Source organism: Microcaecilia unicolor, chromosome 3 (genome assembly GCF_901765095.1).
Source record: "Microcaecilia unicolor chromosome 3, aMicUni1.1, whole genome shotgun sequence".
Lineage (NCBI taxonomy): Eukaryota > Metazoa > Chordata > Amphibia > Gymnophiona > Siphonopidae > Microcaecilia > Microcaecilia unicolor.
The window spans coordinates 495,442,148-495,461,520 of NC_044033.1; the positions used below are offsets into that span (position 1 = coordinate 495,442,148).

At 42.8% G+C, this 19,373-nt stretch overlaps 1 protein-coding gene across 1 annotated transcript in view; it reads right to left on the bottom strand.

Annotated features, from left to right (window-relative positions):
- UFL1 (UFM1 specific ligase 1) overlaps positions 1 to 19,373 on the bottom strand; it is a 145,275-nt gene that overhangs the window by 119,001 nt on the left and 6,901 nt on the right. Inside the window, exon 3 of the mRNA XM_030199083.1 lies at positions 4,290 to 4,318. Coding sequence (XP_030054943.1) covers positions 4,290 to 4,318 — 29 coding nt within the window. The remainder of the gene's footprint in view (positions 1 to 4,289; positions 4,319 to 19,373) is intronic.

Genomic DNA, 19,373 nt, shown 5'->3' on the forward strand with positions numbered 1-19,373 from the left:
TGTCGCTATGTTTATATTAGCCCTCTCCTCAAGTCACTTCATTGGCTCCCGATTCATTTCCATATACTGTTCAAACTCCTCTTATTGACTTACAAGTGCATTCACTCTGCAGCTCCTCAGCACCTCTCCACTCTTATCTCACCCTACACACCTCCCCGGGAACTCTGTTCATTGGGTAAATCTCTCTTATCTGTAATCTTCTCCTCCACTGCCAACTCCAGACTCCATTTCTTTATCTTGTTGCACTGTATGCCTGGAATAGATTTCCTGAGCCAGTACGTCAAGCTTCATCTCTGGCCGTCTTCAAATCTAGGCTAAAAGCCCATCTTTTTGATGCTGCTTTTAACTCCTAACCTCTATTCACTTGTACAGTACCCATGTATGTTTTATCATTCCTACCTTAGCAATTCTTTACCCCTTATTTGTCCTGTTTATCTGTCCTGATTATATTGTAAGCTCTTTCGAGCACGGACTGTCTCTTATGTTCAAGTGTACAGCGCTGCGTACATCTAGTAGCGCTATAGAAATAAGTAGTAGTATTTCACAAAGGTGTCCCTCGGGTTGTGACGGCAACATTTTGCATAGTTTTGTTAAGGAAAAGAAATGTAAGTGTCTGTGAATACTTCAACCTTAGGTAATATTTAAAGTGAAAGTGTGTGGGTAGTTTGACTGTGAAAACTGGCGTAAATTTATTTGGTAAAACGTGCCTACAGACTCTGAAGCACCACAAGCACTATACAAATTGCTTTCTTGAAGGTCCAATCTCATCAATTGCCAGATTTTTCAGAGTACAAATAGTTGTACTGATCTAGGAAAAAGCTGGATTCTTCAACAGTTGTGCTACAAGTCCAGCATATAATTTATCTACAGATAATAAACAAATACAGACAGCGTTTACTAGATGAGTGGTAGTTTGATCCTGTATCTCTAGAAGACTTCAGTTTTGCAGTAAGCAGACAACACAGCCAATGTCATTGGAACCATAAGCAAATCGTCCAACTCATGGCACTTGCCCAAAAACCAAGACCAAATGAAGGCACAGACATGTCAGGCTAGGACCCTATCATATGTGCTCAAGTGTCTTGGGTTAGTGTTAGTGTCCTGAAGCCACAGCTAGACTGATCAATGTCCAGCTCTCCAATCTTCGCCCTGCATTAGCAAGTCTGCCCTGCCTGTTTTCAGTGTCATTAGCAGAAGTGGCAAGCCAGTCAGCTTCCTGATGATGTTCCTAGTTCCAAGGACCAATCTCATGCAGAAAAGGCCTAGGTCTGCAATCACAAAGACTGTGGATGGATCCATCCAATGGGACGGCACTGAGAGCAGTAAGAGGCAACTCTAGTCACAGGACGAAAGTAAGGGTGCCAGGAGGAAGAAGTTCTAATGTACAAATGATGCTTCATTACAAGGTAGAATGAATGAATGTGAAAGAAGCACCAGGATGACCCTGGAAGGAGACTGAGAATGGGAAGGAATGGCTGAGGGGTCAGCATGCAGGAGGATATGAAGGAGCTGCAGCAGGCTGAGAAGAGCTAGTGGCAGGACAGAAAGGGCAAAGCTGATTGGAGAGGGGGACACTCACAACTCAGCATATGAGCAACGGACATCAACACAATTCTGGGAGTGGGGTGGGCAGGGAAAGAATTAATGTGACTGATTTTCCAGCGATAGTGGCAGCTTTGGTTTGGTCGCTGTTCTCTGAACATTGTGAGGGAATGGCATCCATTTGCCTGCATTTAAATATAATTTGAGCTAATCTTTGGTAGGTGGGTTGTTTCTGACACTAAAGCCCTCTGAAAATTCTGCGCAGCTTAGTGCTAGCATTAGGTTCCAAGAACTGGCATGATGTGACCCCCAATATGGAATCATAGTGTGTGTAAAACTAACCCATTTGGAGAAACTGCCCCTGAGAGAAAACGGTAGCACAGTTGTATCATCCAGTCATGAGCTTTTGATCATAGAACAGTCAATCCATTGCCGATATTAATCTCTGCATATACTCAACTATAAGTTGAGAAATGTAAGCCAAAAAATGCATCAATAAAACCAGGATCGTCTTATCTACAGGTAACACCTGTAGCACTAAAATAAAATAAAAAAATAATCATCCCCCAAACCCCGCCCCTAGTATGTACCTTCAAATGGAACTTCTATAGAGCAGTGTCAGTGCAGCGATACTTCTAGAATGCCTAAGGCATACTGCGGAGCACTCTCTGATCTGTCCCAACCCTGCAGAAACAGAAGTTGAGTCAGAGGGGATGGGATGGATCAGAGTAGGCTCCGAAGCAGAAAGCAGGCACCCTAGGAGTACTGATGCACTGCTGCTGCTCTATAGAAGATTCTTTGAAGGTACACAACGAGGAGTGTGAGGATTGAGATACTGAGTGGGCTGGCAGAGGGAGAGAGAGGGAGCTGGACCCTGGAGGTGGAAAAGAGAGAGAGAGAGGTGCTGGCCCAAGTGAGGAGGGAGGGCTAGAGGGGAGCCTCAACTTATACATGGGACACAGCATGTGTATCCATTTTAGGCCCATATGCTTGAGATTGACTTGTAGTCGAGTATATATGGTAAACACTTTCCAATCAATGAAGGCATTCAAATCACGTGGTTCTACCAGCTTCAGCGTGAACATATAATTTCATTCTTTTAATTAAATATGGCATTTTTGCCATGTGCCTTCATCGTTACACAGTTATTGTGTAATGAAAAATGGCGAAAAACCTAAATCTTGGGTTCCATTATGCAGGGTACCTCAAGATTCACCGCTCTCACCTATATCATGAGTACTGCAAGTACTATTTCTTTACCCTAGTGGTTAGTGCTGCGGACTTTGATCCTGGGGAACTGGGTTCAATTCCCACTGCAGCTCCTTGTGATTGTGGGCAAGTCACTTAACCCTCCCCATTGCCCTAGGTACAAAATAAGTACCTATATACATGTAAAACGCTTGGAATGTAGTTGCAAAATACCACAGAAAGGCGGTATATCAAGTCACATTTCCCTTTCCCTTCCCTTTACGATTTGGAGCTTGCCTATATTCCTATGCTGATGACTTCTTTATTTGGCTTCCTGTGCTCAACAGTATTAATCTAATTTTGTTGTATCATCATCTTAGGCTACCAGGCATATGTTAAAGCTCCATGCTAAAAAGACTAAGATTGTCTGGGTTAATAATACCATACATACAATTCCTTTTGAGATTCCTTTACATTCATCTCAGTTGTTACCAGTGTATTGAGTATCCCAGGATTCCATCCTATTTGATTCTACTCATGTCATTTAAGCCACAAGTTAGTAATTTGTTGAAAAAGATGTTTCTCAAATTAAGACAGTTGGGCACTATTCGGTCTCATTTTGATACTAAACATTTTGCCTTGGTGGTACAATCTTACAAACTGGCACAGCTAGATTTCTGTAACTCGGTGTAGGCTGGTCTCCCTAAAAAACAATTTGATAGATTGCAGCTGTTACAGAACACTGCTGCCAAAATGATTTTTTGTTGCAGTAAATATAATACGGTACTCCACTTTTGTTAGATTTGCTTTGGCTGCAGGTGAATGTGCCAGGATTATTTTAAATACCTTGCTTGGTTTTTAAATCCTTGCATGGCCTGACCTCAGTCATTCTGCATGATCTAGTCTATTGCTCCTCTGCTCAATTAACCTTAAAATTGAAGAATAGTAATACTCTCCTTTTTTCGCAAGTTCATCACCTGGTATCTAAAAGAAATCATGAAAGATCGTATTCATATTAGGTTGCTAATTACTGGAGGTCTCTTCCGATTGATCGTAAAAGTCTTAAGACATGTTTACTGAACACCGATCTACTAAAGTGAATTTATTATGAATTGGATAAAAGGTTAGTTAACAATTGTAATCAGAGATCTGTTCTATTTTACTGTAATTGTAACAGTATTGTATATTCTATATCTTATTGTAAACCGCTCTGGACCCATGTGGGAATTCAGAGAAAGAAAAATCTGATTAGATACTAAGAAAAGTAAACAACATTACTGAACATTACACTATATGAAGGAGTTTTTTTAGACTGGTAATTAAAATGTGCAGCCCTATATATTAGCCTTAAGGGCTGTTTATTCTGAGATCTTTTTCTCCTTCTTGGTGGGAGAGGTTTTGGTCCTACCAATATTCCTGTATGGCTTAAAAGGCAAAGTTGATACTGATAGATTGAATTGGTTGTTTATTTGCTCTACCTGTTTTTAATATCATGTGAATTAAGAAAACACTACCATTCATTACAGGGCTTTTTTTTTATTATTTTAAAAAACATTTACCTGTTGTAAGTCAACAATGTTTACTCGACCTAAAAAAAAAAAAAAAAAAAGCATTTTAGTAGAAATCAGGTCATTTCTATAAAATAAATCTGTCTTCCAAACATACGTCAGCTGATTTACAAGGCAATGCTTACACCTGGACATATATACTTCAGTGTACAGTCCTGCTCAGACACAGTCTCAGGAAGCCTCTGCACAGGCTAAATGTACTTCCTTCAGTGCTTCAATGTAATCTTGTTCAGCTGGACTGCTATGCTTTTCAAACCACCTTCATCTACCTTTGTAGCCTCCTGTATCATCCCTCTCTAAATCCTCAGTGCACGATGGTTGAGCAATGGTGTTTAACGGAAAAAAAATTGGTACACTGTCTCCTACGAAGAAATAATCTAATAAAAATGTAAATGTGGCAGTGATAGAAAGCTAAGAATGTGTGTATATATATATATATATATATATATATATATATATATATATCCGTCTGCATATGTGGCACTTCTGGACGAATCTCGACAACCTCCTCTCCTCAGCCTTTTCTTTCAAAAACAAAAAAAGCGAGGGAGTCACAGGATATCCAAGCAGAGCAACTGGAACGGTCATCAGCTCATACTTCATTTTCATTCATGGCATGCATAATTTGGGGGCAGCTGGCTTTTACTAATAATATTTTTGAATAAATACACCAAAACTGCTAACATACACATTACTAAAACCATGCTTTGCAAAAAGTCCTAGAAATCACCAATGTCAACAGAATTGTTGGAAAAAAAAAACAAACTTAACTGGCTATACTGAACCTTATTATGTACTAGCCGTTGAGCCCGTTAAAACAGGCTGGTGGTTCGCCGCCCCCCTCCCCCCGAGTTTGCCGCCCCCGCCGCCCCTCTACCCGGCCCATCTCTTTGCTATTCAACTTACATCTCCGCAGCAGGCAGAGATCAGCTGAGGTCCTGTCAGCCTTCCTTCTCTGCCTGTGTCCCGCCCTCGTGTGACGTAACGTCAGCGAGGGCGGGACACAGGCAGGGAAGGAAGGCCAACGGCAGCTCAGCTGATCTGCCTGCTGAGGAGATGTAAGCTGAATAGCGAAGAGACGGCCGGGTGGAGGGGTGGCGGCAGCGGCGACTCCGGGGGGGGGGGTACCAATGGCGGCGACCTCGGGGGGGGGGGGGGGAAAGCGGTGGCGACCTCGGCGGTTCCCTCCCCTTCGCGCAGTTTCCCTCTCTGTCCCGCCCCCCGTCATCACGTATTGACGCGGGGGCGGGACAGACAGGGAAGTCTCTACTGCGCATTTGCGAGTGAGTACGGTCACTTGCCGTTTATATGTTTGATAGTGTTCATTGTTTACACAATTTTAGGATTAGAAACCAGCAGACTCACTCTAAACTCTCAGTCAAGGGGTGGTATAGCCCCAACTGTGTAATCTGTCATGTAATCTCCCTCTTTGTATGCTCTATGACAAATTTAAAAGGCAAGTCTCTACGTAGTGTGTAAAGTTAGGCATCAAGGTTTACAGAATACAAGCACATACTAGTGGGATTGATGCTCTTAATTGGCAATTATGTGCTAGGCGCTTTTATATAAAACTGGCACGCTAGATGCAGAGCACATAACAGCAAATGGACTGTAGGGGTGGGCTGAGCTTAGGTATGTAATGGGTCTTTTGCCTGGCAACATGCACGCCTTCTAGAGTATCATCAGATGTTCACACTGCAAGGGCACACTTAGATGCGTGGCTTATGCCTGCTATTGACCTAGCATAAGCTGTCACAACTAACATTTGCTCTACTCTTCTGTAATGCCATTACAGAATTGGCGAAAAGCCCCTTTATCACCCCTATGTTTAGGTGACACTTTATAAAATTACCTCCTTTGTTTTTCTAGAACTGTGCACAAGTGCTGGCTCTTTCTACTGCTGCATCCAGGCACATTACACAGGTCTCTGCATCAACCCCATGGTCTGTGCTTCACCGTTCTCTCACGTTTGTGCCATTCTACCATGTTAATCTGTGATCAGCCAGTTTGTGCTCACAGATGGTTCAAGCATCAGCTTCCTAAAAGAATGTATCTAGCAGTCATATGCAAGCATGTAGTTGCTTCTGACCACTCTCAGCTAAAGATCACCTGTTTGACAATGTAAACAATGACACTGTCAAACACTTTCTCACCTCCTTACGTTCTACAGTGTTCCTTTCTAGGATTAATACATTTTAACCTGCACTAGGGAAAATCTTGCCTATTACAAGTCAATGAAAGTTAAAAAAATTCACTCACAGACCTAATTAATATAGAATGTCAGGGATTGAGTTTCTCAGCCTGATGGTCCCAAGTCCAGGATTCCAGTTCAGAGAACCTTTGCTTTTTGGGGGTCGGCGGTAAAAAAAAAAAAAAAAAAAGTTGCCTTAGTGTGCTCTTATGAAAGATTTTTCTGCACGCTAAGGCTATTTTTGCCGCAACTGTAAAATGGCCAATTTTCTATTATTTGAATTAATGGATATTTATTTACTTATTAAGATTTATTTACTACCTCTTTGAAGGAATTCACTCAAGGCGGTGTACAGTAGGAATAAATCAAACATAAGTAATAGACAATTACAGCAGTAAAATATTCAAGTAACAAGACAAAAGTATGGTGTAGTATATTATTTACAATGTCAACACATAAGCATCGCCATGCCGGGACAGACCAAGGGTCCATCGAGCCCAACACCCTGTCTCCGACAGCAGCCAAAAGAAGAAACAATTTGTCCCGCCCATCCCAGAAATAGTGGATTATTCCCACGTCCATTCAATAACATTCTATGGCTTTTTCCTCCAGGAAGCCGTCCAAACCTTTTTTAAAGTACGCTAAGACAACCGCCTTAACCACTTTTTCCGTAAACAAATTCCAGAGTCTAACTACGCGTTCAGTGAAGAAAGATTTCCTCCGATTCATTTTAAATTTACTACACTGCAGCTTCATAAACAGACGCTCCACATTGACCCGTTCCATTCCACTTATTATCTTATAGACCTCTATCAAATCTCCCCTCAGCCGCCTTTTCTCCAAGCTGAAGAACCCCAGCCTCTTCAGCCTTTCCTCATAGGGAAATCGTCCCATTCCCTGTATCATCTTTGTCGCCCTTCTCTGCACCTTTTCTAATTCCAATATATCTTTTTTAAGGTGCGGTGACCAGAACTGAACACAATACTCGAGGTGCGGTCGCACCATGGAGCGATACAATGGCAGAATAATATCCTCATTTTTGTTTTCCATCCCTTTCCTAATAATACCCAACATTCTATTTGCTTTCCTAGCCGCAGCAGCACATTGAGAAGGTTTCAATGTATCATCAACGATGACATCTAGATCCCTTTCTTGGACCGTAACTCCTAACGCTGAACCCTGCATGACGTAGTTATAGTTTGGGTTCCTCTTTCCCACATGCATCATTTTGCACTTGTTCACATTAAACATCATCTGCCATTTAGACGCCCAGTCTCCCAGTCTCGTAAGGTACTCTTGTAATTTTTCACAATCTTCCTGCGATTTGACGACTTTAAATAACTTTGTGTCATCAGCAAATTTGATTACCTCACTAGTTACCCCCATCTCTAGGTCATTTATGAATATGTTAAAAAGCAGAGGTCCCAGCATAGATCCTTGAGGGACCCCACTAACTACCCTTCTCCATTGCGAATACTGACCTTTTAACCCTACTCTGTTTCCTATATTTCAACCAGTTTTTAATCCACAGTAAGACACTACCTCCGATCCCATGTCCCTCCAATTTCCTCTGTAGTCTTTCATGAGGGACCTTATCAAACGCCTTCTGAAAATCTAGATACACAATATCAACTGGCTCACCTTTGTCCACATGTTTGTTTACCCCTTCAAAGAAATGCAGCAGATTGGTGAGTCAAGACTTCCCTTCACTAAATCCATGTTGACTTTGTCCCATTAGTCCATAATTTTGAATGTGCTCTGTAATTTTGTTCTTTATAATAGTCTCTACCATTTTGCCCGGCACTGACGTCAGACTTACCGGTCTATAATTTCCTGGATCTCCTCTGGAACCTTTTTTAAATATCGGCATTACATTGGCCACCCTCCAATTTTCCACGCTCGATCTTAAGGATAAATTACAAATCACTAACAGTAGCTCCGCCAGCTCATTTTTTAGTTCTATCAGTACCCTGGGATGAATACCATCCGGTCCAGATTTGCTACTCTTCAGTTTGCAGAACTGCTCCATTACGTCTGCCACGTTTACAGATATTTCATTAAGTTTTTCCGACTCATCAGCCTCGAATACCCTGTCCGGCACCGGTATCCCTCCCAAATCTTCCTCAGTGAAGACCGAGGCAAAGAACTCATTTAGGTTTTCTGCTATTTCTTTGCCTTCCTTGATCGCCCCTTTTACACCATGGTCATCCAGCGGGCAAACCGATTCTTTTGCCCGCTTCCTGCTTTTAATGTATCTAAAAAAATTTTACTATCAGTTTTCGCCTCTAGCGCTATCTTTCTTTCAAAATCCCTCTTTGCCTTTCTTATTAGCGCTTTGCATCTGATTTAACATTCCTTATGCCGCTTCTTATTTTCTTCATTCAGTTCCTTCTTCCATTTTCTGAAGGATTCCTTTGTAGCTCCAATAGCCTCCTTTACCTCATTTTTTAACCATGCCGGATGTCTTTTAGTTTTCCGTCCTCCTTTTCTGATACGTGGAATATGTTTGGCCTGGGCTTCCAGGACGGTGTTTTTGAACAGCATCCACACATCCGCTCCTCTAAGGTTTTTTTTGTTTTTTTTTTTACCGTTCTTCACATTTTATCATAGGTTCCTTTTTTAAAGTTAAACGCTAACATATTTGACTTCCTATCTTTACCTTTTTGAAAGCAAATTTCAAAGGCTATCATGTTGTGATCACTGTTGTCAAGCGGCCCCCGGACCGTTACCTCCCGAACCAGATCATGCGCTCCACAAACGACTAAGTCTAGAATTTTTCCTTCTCTCGTCGGCTCTTGTACCAGCTGCTCCATAAAGCTGTCCTTTATTTCATCAAGGAAGTTTATCTCCCTAGCGTGCCCTGATGTTACATTAACCCAGTCTATATGGGGGGGGGGGGGTAATTAAAATCACTGATATATAATAAAGGAATTAGTAGAATACAAATCAACTAATAACACAACCAAATTCTACTAAAAATATCCGTGTATTGAAGGTGTTTTAATCCATTTAATCATGAAAATGTGGAGAAAAAAGACTTCAGAAACCATGGAGAAATCTCTTAAAGGAAAACCTTTTCAAATATTCAGAGAAACTCCTCTTCAATCACTAGTCTTCACAAAAAAAACTCCACTCTTCATTCATGAAATACTTGTACAAACACATTTTACAATACACTAGGGTAGAGACATTATTTCAACCACATATATCCGGTGAACAAACATTCCTTTATAACTTTAGCTTGAATGATGATGATGCCACTGGTCTTTTGTGAAGACTAGTGGTTGAAGAGGAGTTTCTCTGAATATTTGAAAAGGTTTTCCTTTAAGAGATTTCTCCATGGTTTCTGAAGTCTTTTTTTCTCCACATTTTCATGATTAAATGGATTAAAACACCTTCAATACACGGATATTTTTAGTAGAATTTGGTTATTAGGTAATTAAAATCACCCATTATTATTGTGTTGCCTACTTTATTATCGTCACTAATTTCCTTTAACATGACTGCGTCCGTCTGCTCATCCTAGTCAGGCGGACGGTAGTACACCCCTATCACCGTCCTTTTCCCCTTAACACTTGGAATTTTGATCCACAATGATTCCAAGGGGTCTTTTGTTTCCTGCAGAAATTTCAATGTATTTGATTCAAGGCTCTCGTTAATATACAGTGCTACTCCTCCCCCAATCCGGTCCACCCTATCACTACGATAAAATTTGTACCCCAGTATGACAGTGTCCCACTGGTTATCCTCCTTCTACCAAGTGTCAGAGATGCCTATTATGTCCAATTCTTCTTTCAGTGCAATATATTCCAATTCTCCCATCTTATGTCTTAGGCTCCTAGCATTTGCATATAGACACTTCAAGCTAGACTTGTTATTCCTTATTACAGCATGTTGATTACTTGACAGTACTAATTTGCTAGCTTTTGTCCGTTTTTCGGTTTTGTTTTTTTTATTTATGGACATTAAATCCACTAGAGTCTCTTTTTCACACTCACTATCAATAAACCCTGTCTTCTCATTTTGTACCTTCAAGACTGAGACAACAAAAGTCCTTTATTTAGATCAGACCCAACATGGGCTGTGTTTCGGCGTATGCAACGCCTGCCTCAGGAGTCTATTAATAAAACATACAAATTAAAATCAAACATAAAATGTAAAAAGCAATTGTACAGAAATATAAAATGTACTTGTAGCAGAACACATACACAATAAAATAAGGAGCATCTACATAAATATAACAATAAAATATGAACCATCATTATCACTGTATGCTTCATAAGTCCCAGTGATGTTAAGGTACAAAGTACAGCTTTTGTGAATGGTGTTAATAAAATGAGAGCCACCAAACCATTGTGAAAAAATGAAGAAAAGCACTGCTGTGCATGTCATTAGATAAAGAAAAGTAAAATATAATACAATGAAGAGAAAAGTAAAATATAAATCCAAAAAGAGAGACTGCCCAAGTTCAATATCAAAGTACACAATTAGGGAGTACACTAAAAACAAGTTCCTAGGTTAGTATACAACTCCTATGGGAGAAGAAGGAGAAACATTTTTTATATATAACTAGTAAAAGAGGCCCGTTTCTGAGCAAATGAAACAGGCGCTAGCAAGGTTTTCGTCGCCAACACCCCCTCCCTCCCTGGCCAACCCCTTCGTTGTTCTGCCATTGCTCCGCCCCCAACGTCATGGCGTTTGACGCGAGGGCGGGGCCCGGAGCGATGTCCCACCCCCCCTCCGCCTCCCTGCCAACCCATTCGTTGTTCTGCAATTGCTCCGCCCTCGAGGGCGGGGCCCGGAGCGATTTCCCACCCCGCCTCCCTGCCTCCCTCCCTGCCAACCCCTTCGTTGTTCTGCCATAGCTCTGCCCTCGAGGGCGGGGCCCGGAGCGATTTTGGTGGCTTCACCACCACGAACCTTCGAACCTTTTTGAAGGAAGTCAGGGCTTGGCTTCACTGATGTCAGTGTCCTCAGAACGTTGAGGGTGAGTTTTATTATAGTAGATATGAAACGGTCCTCATGAAATGAGCACACGATCTATTGTCCAATATAAACAACAGTGAAAGAAATACCAAAAATATGCCTAAACATTTGGTTAGAAGGTCTATAAAATACAATGCTGCATCGCCAAATCTACATGCCCGTGGTTATGTTAAAAACATCTCCAGCGCTGGCATTAACAATCTAAAATATAAAGAGTGAAACAGCTGTGGAATGAACCCAGACTAAGAGAATAAAAGACAGAGCACTCACCTAAATATGTTATCTTGAATTTAAAACAAGGTTTCAAAAAAAAGGGGATCGCCATATTTTCCTATGAAATTCAAGGATAGACACTGGGGGTTCGCTCCCACAGACTACAATAAAAGATTCTGCCGCCACAGAGCTACGTTACTTTAAATTAGAGTGACAGAGTCACAAAAGGGCCATGGCCATAATTTCACCATTAAATCCAAGGGAAAAAATGGATATGCTCATTTGGAATGTTAAAAAATGCTTATCCCGCAAAAGAAAAATCAAAGGCTCCTGTGAAATGCCGTCGGTCAGTGAAACCACCAAAGTAAACGGTGATGGCTCACCACGCTCATTTTAACTTAGAAATGGCACCAAGTGAGGTGACGTGGAGGGGCATAATTGAACGAAAACGCCTATCTCCATGGGCGTTAATCTCCAAGAACGGGTCCGTGAAGGGGCGGACCGAACCGTATTTTGGGAAAAAATTCAACGATGTGTGAGCTGGGCGTTTTTGTTTTTCAGCGATAATGGAAAATGAAAGCGCCCAGCTCAAAAACGAATACATCCAAGGCATTTGTTCGTGGGAGGGGCCAGGATTCATAGTGCACTGGTCCCCCTCACATGCCAGGACACCAACCGGGCACCCTAGGGGGCACTTTTACAAAAACAAAAAAAAAAGGTAAAAGAGCTCCCAGGTGCATAGCACCCTTCCCTTGTGTGTTGAGCCCCCCAAATCCCCCTCAAAACCCACTGCCCACAAGTCTACACCATTACTATAGCCCTAAGGGGTGAAGGGGGGCACCTACATGTGGGTACAGTGGGTTTGGGGGGGTTGGACGACTAATAAGCATTAAGCAGCACAATTGTAACAGGTAGGGGGGGGATGGGCCTGGGTCCACCTGCCTGAAGTCCACTGCACCCCCTAACAACTCCTCCAGTGACCTGCATACTGCTGCCAGGGAGCTGGGTATGAAATTTGAGGGTGAAAATGAAAATGTGTGAAACATCATTTGTTTGTGGTGGGAGGGGGTTAGTGACCACTGGGGGAGTCAGGGGAGGTCATCCCCGATTCCCTCCAGTGGTCATCTGGTCATTTAGGGCACTTTTTGGGGCCTTATTCGTGAAAAAACAGGGTCCAGGAAAAGTGTCCTAAATTCTAGGTAAAAACGCATACTTTTTTCCCATTATCGGTGAAATGCGCCCATCTTTGTTCGGCAGATAACCACGCCCCAGTTCCGCCTTCGCCACACCTCTGACACGCCCCCATAAACTTTGTCCGCATCCGCGACGGAGTGCAGTTGAAAACACCCAAAAATCGGCTTTCGATTATACCGCTTTATTCGTTTTTGTGAGATAAACGTCCATCTCCCGATTTAGGTCGGAACTTGGGCGTTTTTCTCGTTCGATTATAAGCTGGATAGTGAGGAAGCGACGTCACATATATGCATTAGCCCAGGCCGCATACTTAAAAATGTAAAATAGAAAAGGAAAGCAGACCGAGCATACATCTTAAAGTGTTACATAGTATTCAACAATGGTAACATCAACACTGTTGTAGCATATACAGAATCCATAAGTATATAAAAAAAATGTAAATATAGACAAGTATTCTAAAATAATGAATGAACATGACATGGGTACAGTGTGCAAAATATAACATCTATTGGCACGTAATAAATGCTTATTTAGCATGGATATACAGCTTGAAAGTTTTTTTTTTAATGTAAAAAACTGGTATAAATCCAGTCAACGTTAGTACAGTAAATCAGGTCTTAAGGCATATACAAAATATGGATAGGTCGTCTTCATGATTAATATAAATCATAATGAGGTGTGTGTACATATAACATCTGTAGGCATATATGAAACATGGACATACACTATGAAGATTAGAATACATATTTTACATGGATATGCAATTTAACAAACTGGCAAACCAATCACTTAACCCTCTATTGCCCCATGTAAGCAGCATTGAGCCTGCCATGAGTGGGAAAGCGCGGGGTACAAATGTAACAAAAAAAAAAATCAACATTAATACAGTGTTTCACGTCTTTCCAGAGGCCAGAACTTCTACTAAATTGCGGCAGCCACCTGGATGTAAAATATCCCTTGGGCAATCTGGACTGCCGAGGTGGCAAAGGGTTGCTAAGGGTGGTCGCCGCTTGGAAAGACTTTAATCTGCAAAAAATGTACCTGAGGCTGCTGCCACCTGAGCGACCCACCAGCTTTGGCCTAGACTTACATTTTTTAAAGGATTATTCAGCTCAAATGGGAATGCGCAGAGTTCCACCAGAAAGGAACAGACAAAAAGAAGGTGCAATGTCTAGCTGACTGTTGTTGGGCATGCTTGGCAGCAGGGAAGACCAAATGGTGATCGTTTATGGAGCAGAGTAGGCAGACCACTGAATATGGGATAGTAAAAGCTAATTGATAAAGAGGGAGTCCTTTCCTGAAAGCCTTGATTGTAAGTGCGAGAGTTTGAAAGATTATCAGTTGTTCAATTGGGAGCCAATGATACTTCTGACGTAAAGGAGAGACATTATCATATTTTTTGGCATAGCATAGACGTCTAATAACTGTAGTCAGGGGTCACGTGATGGGCTGAGGGAAGAGGTCGCATTCCTTTTCACTCTCGGGTCCTCCCTCCCTCGAACCCTCCACAAACTGGATTGACTTGCTGATAAACAAAGGAAAGTAATCGGAATCAAACTTAAGACACATGGACTCTTATATCATCCGCGAAACTAGAGCGATGACGGGGAAAACAGCAAAAAAAGAGCCAGAGAAGCAGCGAGGGGTCGGCGAAAGCAAGATGGCGCCGAGCCCAGCGTCAGACTCGGCGCCAAGGTTCCATCAGGCCCAACTCGAACAGCTCACAGAAGCGGTAAAGTCCGCTTTGGAACCGCAACTAACCCAGATTGCTGAAAGGCTAACAAGCGTAGAAACGAAGCTTGGTGAAACAACAAAAAGAACGGGCGAACTTGAAGCACGTGTATCGGAAGCAGAGGACGCCGCAGTTAGCGCTGTGGCGTCGTTGCAAGAGATACAAAAAGAATTGAAAGCGCAGGCAATGAAAATGGATGATCTTGAAAATAGATCTCGAAGATCCAACTTGAGACTTATAGGTGTCCCGGAGTCGATACCGGATCGGTCACTGGCGGAACAATTAGAACGCTGGTTAAAATCAGAATTTGCCCTTTCTGACAGTATGGGACCACTCTGCCTCGAAAGAGCTCACAGGTTGGGGAAAAGACTTAATAATGGAACTCGACCAAGAGCAATGATTGTTAAAGTACATAATTTTGTACATAAAGAAGAAATTTTAAGGGGAGCACGATTAAAATGGGATTCCTTAAACTTTGATGGAGTTAGTATTAAAGTGTTCCAAGACTATTCACAGGCGTTACAGGAACGCAGGAAAGCTTTTACCCCGATTTGCAGACAACTTGCAGAGAGGAACCAACGATTTTTGCTACTATACCCAGCACAATTAAAAATCAACATGGATGGCACTTGGAGATCCTTTGGCTCTCCTAAAGAAGCTCAAGAGGCACTTCAATGTCAGGATCATAAAAACTCTGAACAGGAGGGAAGCAACAGTTGAAGAGCACAACTTAATTCAATGAGAGCTAGAAACTCAGTAATCTGAAGTCAAGTCTCAGTTGGATGTTAGAAAGTTGGCTGAATAGCCTAATGTTGAATAGTAAGTACAATATGTAGTGATTTACAGCGCTGTGTTTTTTCCTGCAGAGAGAGATGAACCAGTTTGAACAGTGAGATACTATCTATGGCAAGTGTGGAGGGGGGAGGGAGGAGACCCTACCATCGTTGACTCAGCACACCTGATCTAAGATAAGAGAGGGGAGTGCAAGGTTGGAGTCAAGGGGGATAGGGGAGGAGGGGGGAGGGGGGGAGGGGAGGGGGGCGGGAGAGAGGGGGGGATGGGTGGGAAAGTTAAATGTAGGACTTTCTGGGACATATATAGAGATCATCGCGCTGTTGGACACATAGAAAGGGGAAGGGCAACAGAACAGGTCACTGGAGTCATGTGGACAGATAGGAAGGAACACGGGTGGAGCTGGGCCCCGGGGTTCCTCACAAACAAAAAATTTCACCGCTACTCGACAACCGGACATAGTAATGACTAAGCACAATTTAGTTCGGTTCCTTACTTGGAATGTGGGAGGTATTTCATCCCCAATCAAAAGAACAAAAATTCTAGCAGCCCTTAAAAAACATAGAGCGGATGTAGCCTGCTTGCAGGAAACCCGCCTCAATACAGAGGAACATCAGAAACTGAAGCGGGCGTGGGTAGGAGAAGTACATGCGATTCCAGCTGAGGGGAGGAGTAAAGGAATAGCTATTCTGATCCGCAAGGGATTAGTGGCCAAATCGGAAGTTATAGAAAGAGACACTCAGGGGAGATATCTGCTGATTCACCTATGGATTCAACATCGCGAATATACGCTGGTAGCACTGTATGGGCCAAATCTATTTGACAAATCATTCTATGAGCGGGTGGCCCAAAGATGTCTCATCCGCAAAACTATCCCCCTAATTATAATGGGAGACTTTAATCTCGTAGCAGATCCAACATTAGATTGTTCAACACCTAGACGGGCCAGCAGGGGAGGAATGAGATCGAGAGCCCTTCCACAATTCATGCAATCACTAAATTTGGTAGATGCGTGGCGGACTCTACATCCAGACTCACGAGACTATACTCATTTATCACGGGCACATGGCAGCTGGTCAAGGATAGATTACATACTTGTAGATCAAAACATGTTTCATATGGTAGCAGACGCAGTAATAGGGCCAGAAGAGGTCTCAGATCACGCGATGACATGGATTGACTTGACAGATCCAGGGTCATCTGGAGCCGGGGCGGGGTGGCGCTTCCCAACATACTTAGCCGCAGATACTGAATTCAAACGATACATACAAGATAGCTGGGAGGAATATGAAAAATTTAATGCAGTCCACAAAAGCCAGCCATCCTTGTTTTGGCAAGCAGCTAAAGCAGTATTAAGAGGGGCAATTATAGCCTTCACAGCAAAAAGAGAAAGGCGAATCACTAGAGCAATCACCAACCTAGAAAAAAGACTCCAAAAAGCAAAGCGCAGGTACATTAATAATCCCAACACACATTTCAAAGAACAAATGCAGTCAGCAAGAATAGCGTTAGATTCCCTCCTACAAGATCGAGCCTCTAGGGCATTAATACGTAGGAAATATCGGTTACAACGTTTTGGGAACAAATCGGGAGGCATGTTAGCACGTGTAATAAAAACCTGGGGAGGAAGCAGAGTAATAGTGGCGGTCAAGGATAAGGAGGGCCATATTCAAAACCAAAGAGACAAGGTAGCGAAGGTGTTTCGAGATTTCTATCAAGACTTATACTCTACGCCCATGCCCCACTCTACAGACTCTATTAATCAGTATCTAGAGCAGGCAGGGCTAAACAAACTTGGTGAGATGGAGTTAGAGGAACTCAATTCACCAATAACAGGGAAGGAGCTACAAGACATAATTAAAACGATGCCTAAACACTCGGCTCCGGGGCCAGATGGGTTCTCTAGTGCATTCTACCAAATGTTAACCCAGCAGATAATAAGACCTCTGCTCTCATATTACGAAGAGGTGGTGGATCTGGGAGAGTTCCCACTCTATGCTAATGAAGCGTTAATCACATTACTTTTAAAGCCAGGAAGGAAAGAAACGCAGGCAGACTCCTACAGGCCCATATCACTAATCAATGTGGATACAAAAATCATGGCCAAGCTTCTAGCAAACAGAATTCAGAGAGTGTTGCCGACATTAATAGATCCAGAGCAAGTGGGTTTTGTACGAAATAGACATGCCGCAGTAAATGTGAGGCGTCTACTTATGGCAATGGGACAATGTAGTTGTACAGAAACAAAGGCGGTCTTGGTGAGTCTGGATGCCGAGAAGGCGTTCGACAGAGTGGAATGGGAGTACATGTTTGCAGTGCTACAACACATAGGTGTCAAGGGATGGGCATATCAGGCGATTCAATCGTTATACTCGGGTCCCACAGCCGCAGTACTGATTAATGGCTCAAGAACAGCACAATTTTCTATAGCAAGGGGCACGAGGCAGGGCTGTCCATTATCTCCGGCCCTCTTCCTCCTCTCGATAGAACCACTGCTGAGGAGCCTGAAACTAGAAAGGGAGATAGCTGGGGTAGAGGTAGGGGGAGAGACAGTGAAAGCATTAGCGTTTGCAGACGACTTATTGATAATGACCTCTAAACCAACAACGTCACTGAGTGTGCTGATAAACAGGGTCTCCCAATTTGGTAAACTCTCAGGCTTTAAAGTCAATTTAGAGAAATCTAGTGTTATGCACATCCAGTCCAGCCCCGATGACATGAAGAGATTTAAATTCCCATTACGTAGAGCGGCAGGCGCCATCAAATATCTGGGGGTACAGATCCCGAGCGACTTATCCCAACTCTATAATCTGAACATTCAAAAACTGCTGACTGAAACAGCAACAAGGCTGGGTCATTGGCAGGGGCTACCTCTCTCTCTCTCGGGACGCATAGCGTTGTATAACATGATGATAGTGCCACGCTGGCTGTATATCTTTCAAGTTTTGCCATTATACCTTTCTAGTAAAGATGAAAAGCAGTTGAATGTAATGCTAAAGAAATTCCTCTGGCAGGGGAGAAGACCGCGACTGCCTCAGTCAGTGATGGAGATACCAAAAGAATATGGGGGAATGGGAGTGCTGAGCATGCGGCATATGACGGTGGCCTGTGCAATGAGACACATCAATGACTGGTTCCGTAACACATCAGATTTTTCAGCGACTCAAATGGAGAAAAACTTATTAAAACCCTTCCACTTCAGTAGTGCCCTTCATGGTTTGGGTAAGAGAACATTCCCAGTTTTGGCGGCCACTAACATTTTACAGACTGCGCAAAAAACCTGGAAGTGGATTTGCAGAATGCATCAATTCTCTTATAAAACTACTCCATACTTGACATTGAAGGGGAATCCAGACTTCCCTCCCGGAGATTTAAACACGATATTTAAACGATGGGAAGACCAAGGAATAATCTACCTTCAACAAATACTAACAGAGGAAGGGAAACTAAAATCATCTACAGATCTTCAAAGGTCAAAGCTGATAACTCCGAAAGACTATTTCCACTATTGGCAGCTACAGCATTATGTGTCTAGCCTGGAATGGGAAGACCTAACAGAAGATGTCCAAGTGGAAGTGGCAGAGGCATTCTCATTCAACTCTCAACAGAAAGTGCCTTTGAAATACCATCACAGACACATCAAAGATCATAAGCTGGAATTGGACTATGATAAATATGCTGGGGGATGGGAGAGTGACTTGAATATCACAGTAACGTCTGACATGTTCAAAAGACATGTCCTGACAATCCAACGATCCTCCTTATTATCAGCACATTGGGAGATGCAGTATCGATTTGCCCTCAGACTACACATTCCCCCACGGCGAGCGTTTCACATGGGAGCCTCCCCAGACGGAGAATGCCCCAAGTGTGGGAAGGAGGGAGCGACTTTGGGGCATATGTTCTGGCTCTGTGTACAGGTGGAGGAATTTTGGAAGATCATTCTGAGACAAGTCTCTAAATTGTG